Raw genomic sequence first — 16,501 nt, forward strand, 5'->3', positions numbered from 1 at the left:
TTGAGCATCACATGGGGGCTGCTGGGCCCCATCCCAGAGTTTCTGATTCAGCAGGGCTGGGTGGGGGAAACCCAGGAATCTGCATTCCCCACAAGTACCCCCTTGATGTCTTGTGCTGATCCAGGGACCATGCTTTGAGAAGCGCTTCCCACATCAGGTGACTGTGCTGTGCAGCCGAGGATGAGCCACTGGCCTAAGGGCTGTGTACCACCAGGGGGACTATGGTCACTGGTCCAGCTTTACCCTCTCCAAGTCCCTTGGCTGCCTTCATGCAGAGAGAGGGCGCAGCCCTGTTGGATGTGTCCTCAATAGCCCACTGCAGGGATGAGGGGCTCCAGGTGAGGTTAAACCCGAGGATTCAAATCCGGGCCCACCTGACTCCAAACTCTGGGGCTTTACACTCAGTCTGTTTTACAATGGCAGCCTCCCGTTTGTGCCACTGGCCTCTGAAAGCCTGGCTAGGAAAGGTGAGGGGGAAGTGCAATTTGACCTCTCTGGATTCTCCCTTTCCTTGTTGCCCACGTTTTGGAGTCCGGACCTCTGAACTTTGGAACCTGTTGGGTGCAGCTGCTTGTCTGGCTGTGAGTGGCCACCAGGTGGAGCCCTTGAACCATTTTACTGACTTGCTGGTAGAACCAGCCTGAGGGACCCTCTGGCAGGCAGTGTGAAGGGCTGGGTCTTTAACATGAATGGAGGGCAGCTCCAGGGACCCTCTAGATGCCCTCATCAGCTGCTGAGTTGAGACTCAGGGCAGCCGAGGCAGTAGTGCTGCCTGGCTTGGAAGGTGACCCCCAGGCTCCGTGACTCCCAGCCCGAGTCCTTCCAGGGCTTCAGGCTTCCTGGAAAGAAGAGGAGCCAGGGTTCCCAGAGGAAAAGCTTTCCCAAAGGAAATCTCTAACCTGAAGTCCTGGTTCTGGCTCTGGGGCTTGGATGCCCCAGGGGAGGGAAGAGCTGGCGGGGGAGTTTACTTCCTAGGTGGCCCCAAGGTGAGGGTCAAGACCCCAGAGGACAGTGTGTGCTGTGGCCCCGCCCTCACCCCATGCCTCTGCCTCCTGCACAGCCAGCTCTCAGTGGAGGAAGCCCCGTCACGGGGAAGGACAGGCTGATGCTCTAGAGAGACCCCAGCTTCAGTCAGCCCTCCTGGCTCCGTGTCTCCCTCTGTGAGATCAGGGTCCCGTCCATCAAAGGGCTGAGAAGGGGACTGAGACCCCATAGACAGGGTGCCCAGCATCGGGCTGGGGGAGGTGGGGACCCATGAACAGCACCGTCACCATGATCCTAATAAAGGAAAAGCCGCTGCTGAGGGCCCTCTGGACCCCTGACTTACCTGGGTCCCCATACACCTGTGGTGGTGCTGGCTGGATTTCTCTCTCCTCCTCCTCACTCTCCTGTAGATCCTTGAGGTCAGGGCTGCTCCGCTGTGATCTCATTATTCCCAGAGCTTGCCGCAGGCCCCGGTGTCTTCCAGTGGGTGAGGAGATGGATGGAGTGATGGAAAGAAGGAAGGAGGGAGGGATGAATCCGTTCTTACCCGATGCTGGAATAAGACGTCTTGTGTCTGACCTCAGCATCCTCCTCCTTGAGCTCCCCCACCTGACAGAGCTCCTCTCCTTCCCTGAGCCAGTGCCTGTCACACAGCCCAGCACCAGGACCAAGTGACACAGTGGCCGGCACTTATTGGGGCTCTTGGGGCACCAGGCACCATTCTAGGTGCTACACATGTGTGATCTCGTGTGTAGTAGGGGCTGTTATTCTGCTCACTTTGTGATGAGGAAGTTGAGGTACAGGGAGGTTGAATAACTTGGCCAAAGTCATACAGGGATTAAGTGATAGGTCTAATACTCGAATACTATTAAAGGAAAAGATGCTTGCAAGTTTCTAATCATGTAGGGAACTGACAAATCAAATCCCTCCTCTTTCTGCGGCAGCACAAGCCCCATCCCAGGTTTGACTGGCTGGCTGGCTGAGGAGGGAGCCTCTGGCCGCTGCCTCGGGAGACAGGGAGCCCAGGCCAGGCCGAGAGCAAGGGAAGGGCCTGAGGCTTGGGCACTGGGGGCTTCTCCATCAAATGTGTGTGCTGAAGTGCTGGGGGAGGCCCTGGTCACCAAGTAGGTTGGCTTGGAGGCCATAGCGCCCCCCACCGCCCCAGATCCCTGGACTCAAGGCACCTCCCTTCCCCCTGCCTTTGGAGACAGGTCTGTGTGGGCATCTCTCGGCTTCTCCCCCAGTCTGTCCATCAAGGCTGCAGAGAACATGGAGACCATCTGCTCACCATCCTTCCCCTGACCCTTCTCCACTTGGTACATTTTTTCAAACTTCAGTTTTGTTTTCTTAAAAAGATAATATATTTACATGTTTCAAAATAAAGATATTCTAAAAAGGCCACACATTGAGAAACCTGGTTTTACCTGTGGCTCCATCCACTCTCCCTTCATCTCCCCTACCCCTCCAGGACCACTGCTCCGCTAAACTCTCCAGAGTCCTTCTCAAGCTTCTTAATACATATCAAGCAAATACAATTGTATTTATTTTTATTTTTTCCCTTATTTATTACATAAAAAATAGCATACTGCACGTAGATTTGTATCTTACTTCTTTTACTTAACATATCCTGGGGATATTTACGATCATTATTTGAGAGCATCCTTATATTTTTCCAGCTGTATAGTATTCCGTCTCCTGTCTGTACCTTGGCTTATTAAACAGCATCCTAAAGATGAGTACATGGGTTGTTTTCAACGTTTTCAATCTTAGTCTCAAATGAGATCTTGAGTAGGAGATTGATTCAGGCAAGGCTGCTCTGTATAGAGAAACGGCTAGGTGAGGTCAGCACCACCTTGAAACCCCACTGCCTCATCAGAAACCTAGGGCTCCAGAGAACGCAGCTTAAAAGCCACATTAGTCCAATTTTCTCATTTTACAAATGGGAAACTGAGGTTCAGATCGGGGACAAGACTCATCTGTGGTCATGACTTGTCCTGTGGCAGAACTGAAGCTAGATACCAGATGTCTTGGGCTCTCCAACTACTCAAGGTTCATCCCTGGGGGACCAGACCAGAGCTGTCAGGCCACTTAACAGGAGGCAGGACCACATGTGACTTTGGATCCATCCATGGACGTAGAATCCTCCTCCCTCTCATTCTGGGCTTCCTCTTCCCTTTCCCCTGCTTAGGGTCAGCCTCTCTGTAGGTCCAGTAGAAAGGATTTTGCATTCTCTAAAGGAAACACAAGCCCTCCAAACAGGGCAAGATCACTTGGGCTGTTGAGCTGGACTCTGAAGAAGCGGAAAGTCAAGGAATGTGCAGGAACAAGGGAGTCTAGGAGACCTCAGACTGTGGGGGCGCCTGGAAGCAGTTCAGGTGTTTCTTTTTTAATTAAGTTATTTTAATTGGAGGCTAATTACTTTACAATACTGTAGTGTTTTCGGCCATACATTGAATCAGCCATGGGTGTACATGTGTCCCCCATCCTGAACCCCCCTCCCTCCCCATCCCATCCCTCAGGGTTTTTAAAATTCTTTTTATTTATTTGCGTATTTTATTTTTGGCTGCGGTGGATCTTTGTTGCTGTGCGGGCTTTCTCTAGTTGTGCTGAGTAGGGGCTACTCTCCAATTGCAGTGTGCTGGCTTCTTGCCGCGCTGGCTTCTCTTGTTACCGAGCACAGGCTCAGTAGTTGTGGCCCACGGTCTTAGCTGCCCAGAGGCATGTGGAATCTTCCTGGACCCAGGATCGAACATGTGACTGCAGGCAGATTCTTCACCACTGTACCACCAGGAAAGCCTGAAATATGCGTTTCTGACAAGCATCACTGGAGACTTGGACCACAGGCAAGTTTCGGCGGAATCATGTTATGACAAGAAACACGTTCACCAGCAAGCATATTTGGCAGAGGTCATGGGGCTGGAGGGGTTCCCTTCTCCAGGGGATCTTCCTGACCCAGGGATTGAACCTAGATCTCCTGCGTGGCGGGCAGATTCTTTACCATCTCAACCACTAGGGAAGTCCAACATGAGCCTTAATCCTCTGGCCCATCTGTCTTACTAGCCTCTTCAGCCTACAGGAAATGGTTCCCTCCTATTGCTTCTTCCCATATCTAGAGCCACACTATTACAATCATGGATCTTATAAAACCATATATTATATGCATTGTTTGGAGGAATCTAGTCACCGTTATTTTTTTTACCACAGGCTCAATCCTAGATCTGTTAAAGAGAAACAAGAATCTTGTAAAATAAGCAGAATACGGGTAATATGGTTACTGACATCAGCCAGGTGCTCAGTGAGTAAGTAGTATTATCGTCTAAGGAGTTACATGGCTTGCACAGGGAGAATTCATCTTTATGGCGGTTCAGGCATTTCTGCCCTTGGGGAGCATGGCTAACACGTAGCACAGATGCACAATGCACACCAGAGGGGAGGGGGAGGCCGAAGGGCAGAGAAAAATTTTGTGTTGAAATTTTTCTTGCCTTGCTTTAATAGATGAGTTTTCCTGAGGGCTCCTGGGAGCCCTCCCCCTCCACCTTACCTGCTTCTGGGTGAAGGTCACATGCTTCATCCCAGTACAGGAGTGAGGGGCAGCAGTGGGTGGGGGTGGGGTCCTTCCCCTCCTCTCCCTGACAGCTATGCTTGCCTGAAGCCCGTCTGGCCCTGGTGACGCCAGGATGCTGGACTCTGAGGCTTTGTGGCTGAGACCGGGCGATCTGTGGGGCCTTCACTGCCACCAGTTACTGTAAAGGGTTTTTGGTCTCAATGCAGAGGAGCACACGGGCACACTCACATGTATACACACACACACACGCACACACACACACACATGTGCACTGAGCATGCTCATAGAACATATCTTTCTAGAGAGGCATCCAGGTGCTGTCATGGCCCCTTTAAGAGTTAGGGGACAGGAAGTTGGCACTGGGGTGGGGCCCAACATCCTGTGTCACAGGCTGGCTCACACCCATAGGTTCTGGATCAGGGGTGGGTGGGAGTCAGTGGGAGGGGCTCCCAGAGACCCAAGTTTGGGTGAGGGTGGAAATTGGCTAGGACTGTTCTGAGCTCTAGGCAAATCTGGGGCAATTAGAGTATGCAGATTTTGTTTTGTGGGGTTTGTATTTTCTTTCATTTTTATGTTGAGGTTAAAAAGGACATTGTAAATGGAGAAGGGAAGAGGGTTTTCTCTACAATTGACAGCAGGATCTTTGGGAACCAGAAGCTCCAGAAAAAATTTAAATTATATGTATTTCGTAGATCACATTGTGTCTGAGTCCAAGAGAATCAAAAATCTGCAGCAGGAAGCGGTCAGCACACAGAAACACACATGTGTGCCCCCTCATACTCGAGCGATGCAGTTTCTTTGACAATGGAAGCAGCAACCCCCACCCCCTACAAAGAAACCTGCCCAAGAGAACTTAAAGAGAAATTTCCCCTTTAAGAACAGAGTCACCCAGTAATTTTTGCCCTCCTGATCAGAAGATAGGAAAAAAAGAAAAGAAAAGAAGTCCCAGGCTAACACACCTTAAAGCTGCAGGGGCCACACTCTTCTCCCTGCAGAGGCAGGACCTGCTGTGTTGATCACTGAGGCCGCAGGCCCACATCGCTTCCCCTCTCCAACACTGCAGACAGGTGTCTTAAAGTTTTTGTGTTGCTTCACCAGCTCCTACTTGGATTCCCCAGAGAGTAGCTGGGATGGACAGTATCTACCCCTGGCTTCCTCTAAGATGGCCTCTAGGCAGCGGGTGTTTAGTGAGCCTGCACAAATTCTGGAGCCAATCTCAGGTGGGGCTGGAACACCTCACCTGCAGCACCAGGTGGGGCCCAGTAACCAGAGTTTCTGCTTCAAGACTCCTGCCACTGAAAAGTATAGACGTCCAGATATTTTAGTTGAAGTTAAAGGGCAGGTGCCCTGTACACTCCCCTCCCATGGGAGATGGGGGGCCGAATCACACAGAGGGGGCTGTGTGCTGTGCAGTCAGCACCTTAGGAGGCAGAAGGGAGCGGTGGGCAGAGAAGGGAGGAGTCTCAGGTCCTGACAGATCACAAGAAGGAAGATGGGGAGAGGTGGTCAGGACACAGGAGACAAGAAAAACAAGGGTGACCAGAAAAGGGGCAAAAAGCAGAAAATGTAGAAAAGATGAGAGAAGCAAGAGAAAAAGGCAAAACAGGACTTGGGCAGCTACACTAAGCAGGAAGGAGACAGAGCAGAAGGAGGGAAGGAAATAGGAAAGAGAGTGAGATGCATGGGGAGGATGTGAGGAGGGAGAGAGGGAGCCAGGAAGAGGGCATCAGAGGACACCAGAGCTCAGTGAGGATACCTTTGTGAGCAGAGGATCAGGAATCCCTGGGCTGGTCCTCAGTCCCTACCAAGACCTGGCGGGCCCAGTACCCCAGGTCGGCCACGTAAACCAGCAGGTTGGTGGCTGTCAGGACGGCCACAACCAGACGCTGGTCGCAGGTGCACATGTCGTAGGTGAGCTTGTCCCTGCAGTCCCCATCGCTGGACCTCTGGGGCTGCCCGCCGAGCTCCTCGCTGAACTGGTAGAGGGGCCAGAGGACCAGAGCACTGATATAGAGGAGGACGGACAGCAGGGTGAGCACAAGCTGGAAGAGGGAGAAGGGCCCGGGCAGCCTGTATTCCCATTTGCCCAGGTCCAGCAGGAGGACCACAGCTGCCAGGATGAAGCAGATGGAGTACACGGCCACACACCACTCCAGGGCCGGCTGGTGCAGGTACAGGGAGGTGTTCATGTTGCAGGCAGAAACTACATAGGCCATGAAGGTCTCCAGCACCTTCAGCAGGCCTGGCACGGTGTGCACAAAGCAGGGGACCTCCTTGAACCCATAGGCGACCCATGTGCAGGCCACATCTCTGGCATACAGTGCTGATATGACACAGGAGAAGGCAGAGGCAGCGGCGACCCAGTCCCGGTAAGGACCATCAGGCAGAAACTGGACGTGGGTGATGGAGTAGGTGATGGAGGCCGAGAGGCAGAGGAGGGTGGCGTAGCAGGCGTAGGTCACGGGAAGTTGAACCAGAGAAATGGAAAGTGGGAATGGAATCCATAGAACTCAACAATGAATACCACGAGGGTCATGGCGAAACAGAAGCACCAGATGGACATGGACCAGTTTCCTGCGGCTCCCCACTCGGTGGCCCTGCCGGCCACCAGGGAGATGGCCACACACATGGAGAACAGCTGCGGCAGGCAGAGGCAGAGGCACATGATGGCTGCGACGTCCAGGTCTGGGGATGTCCGCCGGGTGGACATGGTGCTGTGATGGTCAGGCAGGTCACAGTCACCAGTACAGCAGTGGTCTTCACTGAGGACCCAGCAGAGGAAGATCCAGCTCTGGAGGTGGCAAAACTCAGACGCCTGGAAAAGGTTCAGGGCCCTGTGATGGCTGAGGCTCTGGGTCTGTGGAGTTAGAACCACTGGCCCAGACACTCGGGTAACAGCCTGATGGCTCAGTGGTAAATCATCCACTTGCCAGCGCAGGGGACACAAGAGACGCGGGTTTGATCCCTGGGTCGGAAAGATCCCCAGGAGAATGAAATGGCAACCCACTGCAGTATTCTTGCCTGGGAAATCCCATGGACAGAGGAGCCTGGCGGGCAGCAGTCCACAGGGTCTCAGGACTTGGACACGACTGAGCGACTAAACCACCACCGCGACCACAGCTGCTCCAGGATGATTTTCTCCGCCCATCACCCTTGACCTCATCAGGAGACTTGTCTTATCCCAAACCTCACAGCTGGGCTGGGTCTGGCCTCAAACACGAGCCTTTTGTATCTCTCTGGGCTGTGTGTGCCATTACCTATGGAGACACAGGGTAGTATGGTCCTTATCTTTAATTCCAACCCTTTAAGTCTCAACCCTGAGAGATCCTGTTCAAAACTGAAAAGAAATATTTAAAAATCCCAACCTTCAATATTTCAAAATTGAAAACAAATATTTGAAAAATTGTTTTTTAACAAAATCTGACCTGAAGACACATGAGACAAGTTATGATCTCTGTTATTTCACTTGTGACTATTCAAAAGTTCAGTTGTAGAAACACGAATGTGTCTGATTACAAGGTGCTTTGAGACCCCACTGGGGTCTGATGTCATAGAGAGTAGATGTACCATGTCACCTTTCTGAAGCTGAAAAATTCCGAATTCTAAAGAATATCTGACCCCAAGGGTTTCAGAAAAGGGACTGTGGATTGTGCTGCTAACTCCATTTTACACATGAGAAAACTAAGGCTTGGTGAATCAAGTGCCTTCCTTAAGGTCAAAAGATTAGAAGGGGAACCTCATATGGAAATGCTAAAGCTGTGAGTTTGAACACTTTGCTCTACAGCCCACACATCAGCAGGGCCCGTGGGTGGGAGCCCAGGGATGCAGGACATGCCTTCAGGGCCACGACCTCCTTCCACAGCCCCTGAAGACACATGTGCCCTGGCCTCTCCGCCCTGTAGCCATCACGAGAAGGAGCTGCCATCTGAGGGGACACGGCCCCCACCAGAGGAGGGTGGCTTCAAGGGTGCACAGGGAGGAGCCCTGGGGTGAGAGCAAGGCTGTGGGGACATGAGAAGTAGGGACTGCTGTGAATCCCCTCCCCCACTGTTGCCTTCACATGTGACTCTTCCTCACTGAGGAAGGGAGACCCCAATTCAGCATGACTCCAAGGTGGGGCCACACTGAGCAAGCACAGAATAGATTAACACAGTGCTGGGTTCCAAAGCTGCCATCCAGGTGGGAGTCTGGAAAGATCTAGGAGAAAGTCCTACCTGATGAGGATTTTCCTGGCCTGGGAGACTGATCAGCAGCTTCCAAGCCAGGAAAGAAGGGACTGGAAGTGAACAAGGATGCTGTGTCTGATGCTGATGCGGAGCCTTTCAGGGCATCCCAGGGAGGGAGGGGATGGACGGATGATCACCCCGTTTTAAGGGCAGGAGCTGAAAGAGGAGGCCCGTGCAGGACGCCTGGGAAGCGACAGCCCTGAGGATGCACCCGGGACTGGGGTGGGGGTGGGGCAGAGTGGAGATGACGGGTGGGGGGAGGGGGATCCCAGGGTCCCAGTGGCCCTGAGGCAGCCCAGTAGGGGTCTTTCGACCCAGAAGAGATGCAGGCATGGAACCAACCTTCCCATGGAGGAGGGGCCTGGACTGGAACTGAGACAGGAGAACAGGGGCCTGGAGGGGTTCCAGGGCTGTGACAGGGACACCTTAGGCTGCGTCCATACCTTGGCTACTCTAAACAGTGCGGCAGTGAATATTCAGTTCAGTCATTCAGTGTGTCTGACTCTTTGGGACCCCACGGACTGCAGCACGCCAGGCTTCCCTGTCCATCAGCAACTTCCAAGCTTGCTCCAACTTATGTCCATCGAGTTGGTGGTGCCATCCAACCACCTCATCCTCTGTCGTCCCCTTCTCCTCCTGCCTTAAATCTTTCCCAGCATCAGGTTATTTTCCAGTGAGTCAGTTCTGCATATATGCCCAGGAGTGGGATTGCAGGGTCATTGCTATTGTTCAGTTGCTAAGTCGTGTCCAACTCTTTACGATCCCATGGACTGCAACATGTCAGGCTTTCCTGTCCTTCACCAGGGAGTGTCAAAAGTCAGGAGCTGCCGCAGCACAGGATTCAGCCTCCCCAGAGGCAGATGGCAGATGCCTTTGAGTCGTTGTTGTTCAGTCGCTCAGTTATATCCAACTCTTCCCAACCCCATGAACTGCAGCATGCCAGGCCTTCGTGTCCTTCACCACCTCCCAGAGCTTGCTCTAACTCATGTCCATTGAGTCAATGATGCCATCCAACCCTCTCAACCTCTGTCTCCTCCTCCTCCTCTTGCAGTCAATATTTCAGAGTCTTTTCCAATGAGTCAGTTCTTCACATCAGGTGGCCAACGTATTGGAGCTTCAGCCTCAGCATCAGTCCTTCCAATGAAAATTCAGGGTTGATTTTCCTTAGGATTTACTGGTCACACTCCTCTGTCCAAGGGACTCTCAAGGGTCTTCTCCAGTACAATTGGAAAGCATCGATTCTTCGGCACTCAATCTTCTTATGGGCAACTCTCACAGCCATACATGACTACTGGAAAAACCATAGCTTTAACTATATGGACCTCAGTAGAAAGCCATTGTTGAGATGTGCCCAGGGGACTAGCAGTCACTTAGAGAGAAGCCTCTGGAACTTCCCTTCAGGTAGGAAAGTGGGAGATATCCAAGGAGAAACATTTCAAAAAATGAGAGAAGGACCTTGAACTCACACCCACAGGCCCAACAGCAGCCCCCTTTCCATTGCCCCAGAAGGGGCAGGCATGTGCTGGGTGCGGGGAGCTCACTGGAGTGGAGGGGCCCCGGGAGGTGGGCTGGACACTGGGAGCTGCGGCCACACATGGGGCTTCTAGCTCAGCGGATGTTTATGAAGCACCTGCTTGGGGCCAGGCTGGACCAGAGGCTGAGGACCCAGGTGAGCAATGCCGGGCAGGTCCTTAAGAAACTCTTGCATGAAGGGAGGTAGGGCCATGACCGGACCATCAGCACATCTGTGGGCTGTGTCCACAGAGGGAGGGCAGGTGTCTGGAGCAGAAATGGAGGATGGGGAGCAGGCAGGACACCAGGTCTGAGTGGAGGGTGAAGGGTGTGTCTTAGCGGAAAAAGACATGAGATGGGAGCCGGGGAGGGGAGACCTGGAGCCCCAGCCCAAGGAGTTGGGGGCAGCTTGTCTGGGGGGCAGGAATGTGCAGGATGTGGGGACGGGGCTGAGTTTGGGCCCCTCTGTAGGGCTTGGGGCACCAGGGACCCAGGACAGAATGTCAGCTCCTAGACTCACTGAAGCACCCTGTTCTCAACATGCTGAGCAAGCAGCACTCTATAAACATCTGTGTCCACGTTTCCCGGGCCCTGGGCTCCTATGGGAACTGCTCCAGCTCCTCTGGGTCTGAGGCTAAGCCTGCAGCGCCCCATGGGAGGCCCTGGAGGGCACACATGACCTCAGGACCTGGATTCTGTGCCTGGCCCTGCCTGGGCACTGGGCTCGTGGGTGAAGCCCGGCCTGCTCCAGACACCTGCCAAGTCTAGGGTGTCAGGGGCCTGGGAGACTCACCCCTCACCCACTTCAGCCCTGGATGTCAGGGTGTGAGCAGGGAAGGCCCGGGTCACCTGGCACCTAGATTCAGCCCCAACCCCTCTCTGTGCCGTGTGTGCGGTACAGTGTCCTGGGAAGATGCCAGGGTAGCCATGGAGCTCTACCGCATCTCCAGGAGATTTCAATGGTAGCCTGAGAATTTTAGTTGCAGCGTGTGGGATCTCGTTTCCTGACCAGGGATCGAACCTGGCCCTCTGCGTTGGGTGTGTGGCATCTTCGTCCCTGGACCACCAGGGAAGTCCTTACTTCTTATCTTTACATTACTTCAGAAGGAGTCAGTAAAAAATATTCCAAATAAGAAAAGAAACAAGCACCAGTAGAAGCCTGCTATATTGAAATATAGCGGTGACAACCATAAAAGAGAGCTAAGTGAGCTGAAACTGCCTACATTTGGGCAGCAAGTGTTAAGGACAGGGCGATTTGGCCAGGGGAACAATGGTTTTCTACTATAAGCTTTGGTACATTATTTACTTTAAAAAATTGTTTGGGTGTTATTTTAGAAGAACTTAAAGTGCAGTGGGGCAGATGGGTAAATTGGATTGGAAAGAGAGACACAGGGAGCTTCACCTTTGTAAGGTGACAGGTACACAAGTGATTGTTATATTACTTATATGCTTCTGAATATCTAAAATATTTTATAATTATTATTAAACAGCAACAGCAAAGCAATGCTGTTCGGAGAGGGTAACTGAAGGTCCAGGGTTGTGGAGTGTAGGAGATGGGGAAGAGCATAAAAACACAGAAGTCAGTTATGGACAGAAGGAGGGACAGTGACGACCATGCCAGAAGAAGAGTTAGAAAGGGTGGAGATACAGAGATATTTTGAATTATAGTTGGGAGAAGTTGAGAAATTAGAAACCCCGCTGCAGGAACACAGCTATAGTTCTGGGTTTCAGCAGAAGATAGGAGAGTCATGGGAATATATTATAGGAAACCCCTACAGATGAAGCTTTATGCTGTGAACTCAAAGATACGAATGCCTGTTTACAAAAGTTAGTTCACTGTCTGGCGCACAGCGTCACGTGCTTGCATCGTCTCCGAGGGCTTGAGCTCTGTGAGCTTTACCGTATAGTGCTGCATAGGGTGCAGTCGTGGTGTCGGTGGTGGTTTAGTCGCTGAGTCGTGCCAGACTCTTGCGGCCCCAGCGACCGTAGCCTGCCAGACTCCTCTGTCCATGGGATTTCCCAGGCAAGAATCCTGAAGTGTGCTGCCATTTCCTCCTCCAGGGATTTGCCCGACCCAGGGATGGATCTGGTCTCCAGCATTGCAGGTGGATTCTTTGTTGCTGAGGCACCAGGGAAGCCCAAGGTACGGTAGTGCATCACCTTTATTTCAAGTCCAGGACGTCCAGAAGCAAGTGTACAGGCAGCACAGATGCAGCTGGTACTTGACTGTTCAGTCGACGCCAGCCTCTCTAATGCCAGCCTTGTACTGACCTTTTCAAGTTTTACAGTGCTTGTCAAGATACTGTACTGTAAGGCTAAAAATGTTTACTTTCATGTTTGCTTTTTATGTATGATTATGTGGCAAGTATTCTAAACCTGTTACCGTACAGTACTATATAGCTGATTGTGTTAGTTGGGTACCTAGGCTGACTTTGCTGGACTCATGAAAAAATTGGACTTACAAATATGCTCTCAGAACAAAATTCATTTATATGTAGGGACTTACTGTAGTCTCCTCGGGCTGCTGAAACAGGTTACCATAACCTTGATGGCTTAAAATAGCAGAAAGTTATTCTTTCACCATTCAGGAGGCCAGATATCTGAACTCAAGATATCAGCAGGGTCACACTCCTCTGGAAAACCTGGGGAAGAACCCATTCCTTGCCGTCCAGCTGCTGGTAGCTGCTGGTTTTCCACAGTGTTCCGGGGCTCCTGGCAACATCACTCCTAATCTCTGCCTCCATCTTCACACCACCGTCTCCTCCGTGTGTGCTGGGCTATGACCTCCTTCTTTACTGGCCACACCTTGAGGCAGGCGGGATCTTAGCTCACCAATCAGGGACTGAACCCGCGCCTCCTGAAGTGGACGCGCAGAATCTTAACCACTGGACCACCAGGGACAGCCCTACATCTCTTTGATAAGAACACCTATTATCGCATTCAGGGCTCACCCAGAAATCCAGGATTAGCTTTTTAGCTCAAGATTTTTTATCTTAATCAGATCTGCAATGTTCTTTCCCCCAAATGAAGTAACTTTCACAAGGTACAAGAATTTGTCACGGAAATTTTTCTAGAGAATTTTTTTTTTTTTTTCAGCCTACCAGAGGGACTGATGGGATTTAAGGAAACAGTACATTTTCCCACTGTTTACCAGTAGATGGGGACATTCAGTAAGAAATCAGCCGGAGCAGGAAAAATTGCTGAATAAATCTGAAAGTGAAACTGACTTGAATCAACAAGCATGAATTTCCTGGTGGACATGTTCAACAAAGTTGATAGGCTCCATTTTGTGTGAATAAACCCCTCCTTTTCTGTGGTTCTGTTATCACTTCAATTGGCCAGAAACCTGGGACATTTGTGTAGATATGAAAATTTCCGATGTGGCAGGGAATAAACCAATGCAGAGACGATTCTTTGGGTAAATGTACATCGACTAAAGCCTGGGTTACAGATTTGAATTTTGACAAATAGAATTTAAGGTCACCAACATCATATGGGATAAGGAACTATTTTATGAATTGATGAACGCAGGTGAAGAAGACATGGCAAGCACACACATAGACGCATCTGGCAACATAGCCTCGGAATATACGCGGCAGGGCAGCCCAGGAGAGCTTCCTACAGTGACGGGAGAGTTCAGTGCCTGCCCGTCCAGCACAGGGCGTCTTCAGCAGCTCAGTCGTGTCGGGCTCTTTGCGACCCTTTGGATTGTAGCCGTCCAGGCCTCTGTCCATGGAATTTTTCAGGCAAGAACACTGGAGTGGGTTGCCATTTCCTCCTCCAGTCCCATAAACTGCTAACAACATGTGGGAATAGGTACTGAAATGTGGCTGGTAGGACTGAGGGGTTGAATTTTTAATTCTGCTTAATTTTAATTAACTAAAAATGAAGTAGCCAAACGCAGCTACTATTAACATGTTGGACAATGTCGATAAAAGAAGAACTGGAAGAACTGTGAGGCGACATACAATAGCAATGACAGCATCTGGAAATAGTAACGTGCTCCGCTCATAATTGTTGTTGTTCTCTTTGTATATTGTCTGGAATTGGCCCCAACTGCACATGCAAAATCCCCCAGACAGAGGATCCTGCCTGGTGGGCTGCACTCCATGGGGTTGCTAAGAGTCGGACACGACTGAGCAACTTCACTTTCACTTTTGACTTTCATGAATTGGAGAAGGAAATGGCAACCCACTCCAGTGTTCTTGCCTGGAGAATCCCAGGGACGGGGGAGCCTGGTGGGCTGCCGTCTGTGGGGTCGCACAGAGTCGGACACGACTGAAGCGACTTAGCAGCAGCAGCAGCAGCAGGTGCACAGAATTATTTTGGGGGCCCACACAACTTCTTTGCATTTTGTTGCTGTAGGAGACATGTGTCCGTATACAAGCATTGCAGCAAAGGGTCTCAGGTTCCAGACTGTTTCATAATCAGGAGGGATGTGACCAATTAATAGGACCCAGCAGCCAAAAGGAAACAAGCAGAGAGGGTGGACAGAGGGGAGGGAACCAGCTGCCATCTCCACGTCTGAAGCTCCAAGACCGACAAGTCCAGGGCACTGGCAGAGTTGGGAGGGGAAGGAAAGAGAAAAGAGAGTGAGATGAATGGGGAAGGATGTGAGAGGAGAGAGGGAGCCAGGAAGAGGATGTTAAGGGATGTCAGAAATTGGTGGGGAAACTGCAGTGAAGAGAATTAAGTGTCCCCGGGCTAGCCTTGTGTGAAAGGGAAGGTGTTCATTGCTCAGTTGTGGCTGACTACAGCCCATGGCCTGTAGCCTGCTAGACTCACAAAAAAGATCTTCACGACCCAGATAATCATCATGATGTGATCACTAATCTAGAGCCAGACATCTTGGAATGTGAAGTCAAGTGGGCCTTAGAAAGCATCACTACGAACAAAGCTAGTGGAGGTGATGGAATTCCAGTTGAGCTGTTACAAATCCTGAAAGATGATGCTGTGAAAGTGCTGCACTCACTATGCCAGCAACTTTGGAAAACTCAGTAGTGGCCACAGGACTGGAAAAGGTCAGTTTTCATTCCAATTCCAAAGAAAGGCAATGCCAAAGAATGCTCAAACTGCTGCACAATTGCATTCATCTCACATGCTAGTAAAGTAATGCTCAAAATTCTCCAAGCCAGGCTTCAGCAATACGTGAACCGTGAACTCCCTGATGTTCAAGCTGGTTTTAGAAAAGGCAGAGGAACCAGAGATCAAATTGCCAACATCCGCTGGATCATGGAAAAAGCAAGAGAGTTCCAGAAAAACATCTATTTCTGCTTTATTGACTATGCCAAAGCCTTTGACTGTGTGGATCACAATAAACTGTGGAAAACTCTGAAAGAGATGGGAATAACAGACCACCTGACCTGTTTCTTGAGAAATCTGCATGCAGGTCAGGAAGCAACAGTTAGAATTGGACATGGAACAATAGACTGGTTACAAATAGGAAAAGGAGTACATCAAGGCTGTATACTGTCACCCTGCTTATTTAACTTATATGCAGAGTACATCTTGAGAAATGCTGGACTGGAAGAAACACAAGCTGGAATCAAGATTGCTGGGAGCAATATCAATAACCTCAGATATGCAGATGACACCACCCTTATGGCAGAAAGTGAAGAGGAACTAAAAAGCCTCTTGATGAAAATGAAAGAAGAAAGCGAAAAAGTTGGCTTAAAGCTCAACATTCAGAAAACGAAGATCATGGCATCTGGTCCCGTCACTTCATGGGAAATAGATGGGGAAACAGTAGAAACAGTGTCAGACTATTTTTTTGGGCTCCCAAATCACTGCAGATGGTGACTGCAGCCATGAATTAAAAGACGCTTACTCCTTGGAAGAAAAATTATGACCAACTTAGATAGCATATTCAAAAGCAGAGACATTACTTTGCTGACTAAGGTCCGTCTAGTCAAGGCTATAGTTTTTCCTGTGGTCATGTATGGATGTGAGAGTTGGACTGTGAAGAAGGCCAAGCACCGAAGAATTGACGCTTTTGAACTGTGGTGTTGGAGAAGACTCTTGAGAGTCCCTTGGACTGCAAGGAGATCCAACCAGTCCATTCTGAAGGAGATCAGCTCTGGGATTTCTTTGGAAGGAATGATGCTAAAGCTGAAACTCCAATACTTTGGCCACCTCATGCGAAGAGTTGACTCATTGGAAAAGACTCTGATGCTGGCAAGGATTGGGGGCAGGAGGAGAAGGGGACGACAGAGGA

At 50.7% G+C, this 16,501-nt stretch overlaps 1 protein-coding gene across 1 annotated transcript; it reads right to left on the reverse strand.

Moving 5' to 3' along the window:
• LOC102186246 (myeloid-associated differentiation marker-like) lies at nucleotides 5,502-7,391 on the reverse strand. The gene is given in 2 exon segments (XM_013972920.2): nucleotides 5,502-7,013; nucleotides 7,016-7,391. Coding segments are annotated over 2 exon segments (936 nt in total). The 5' UTR covers nucleotides 7,260-7,391; the 3' UTR covers nucleotides 5,502-6,321.

This window comes from Capra hircus, chromosome 21 (assembly GCF_001704415.2).
Source record: "Capra hircus breed San Clemente chromosome 21, ASM170441v1, whole genome shotgun sequence".
NCBI classification, from domain to species: Eukaryota; Metazoa; Chordata; class Mammalia; order Artiodactyla; family Bovidae; genus Capra; species Capra hircus.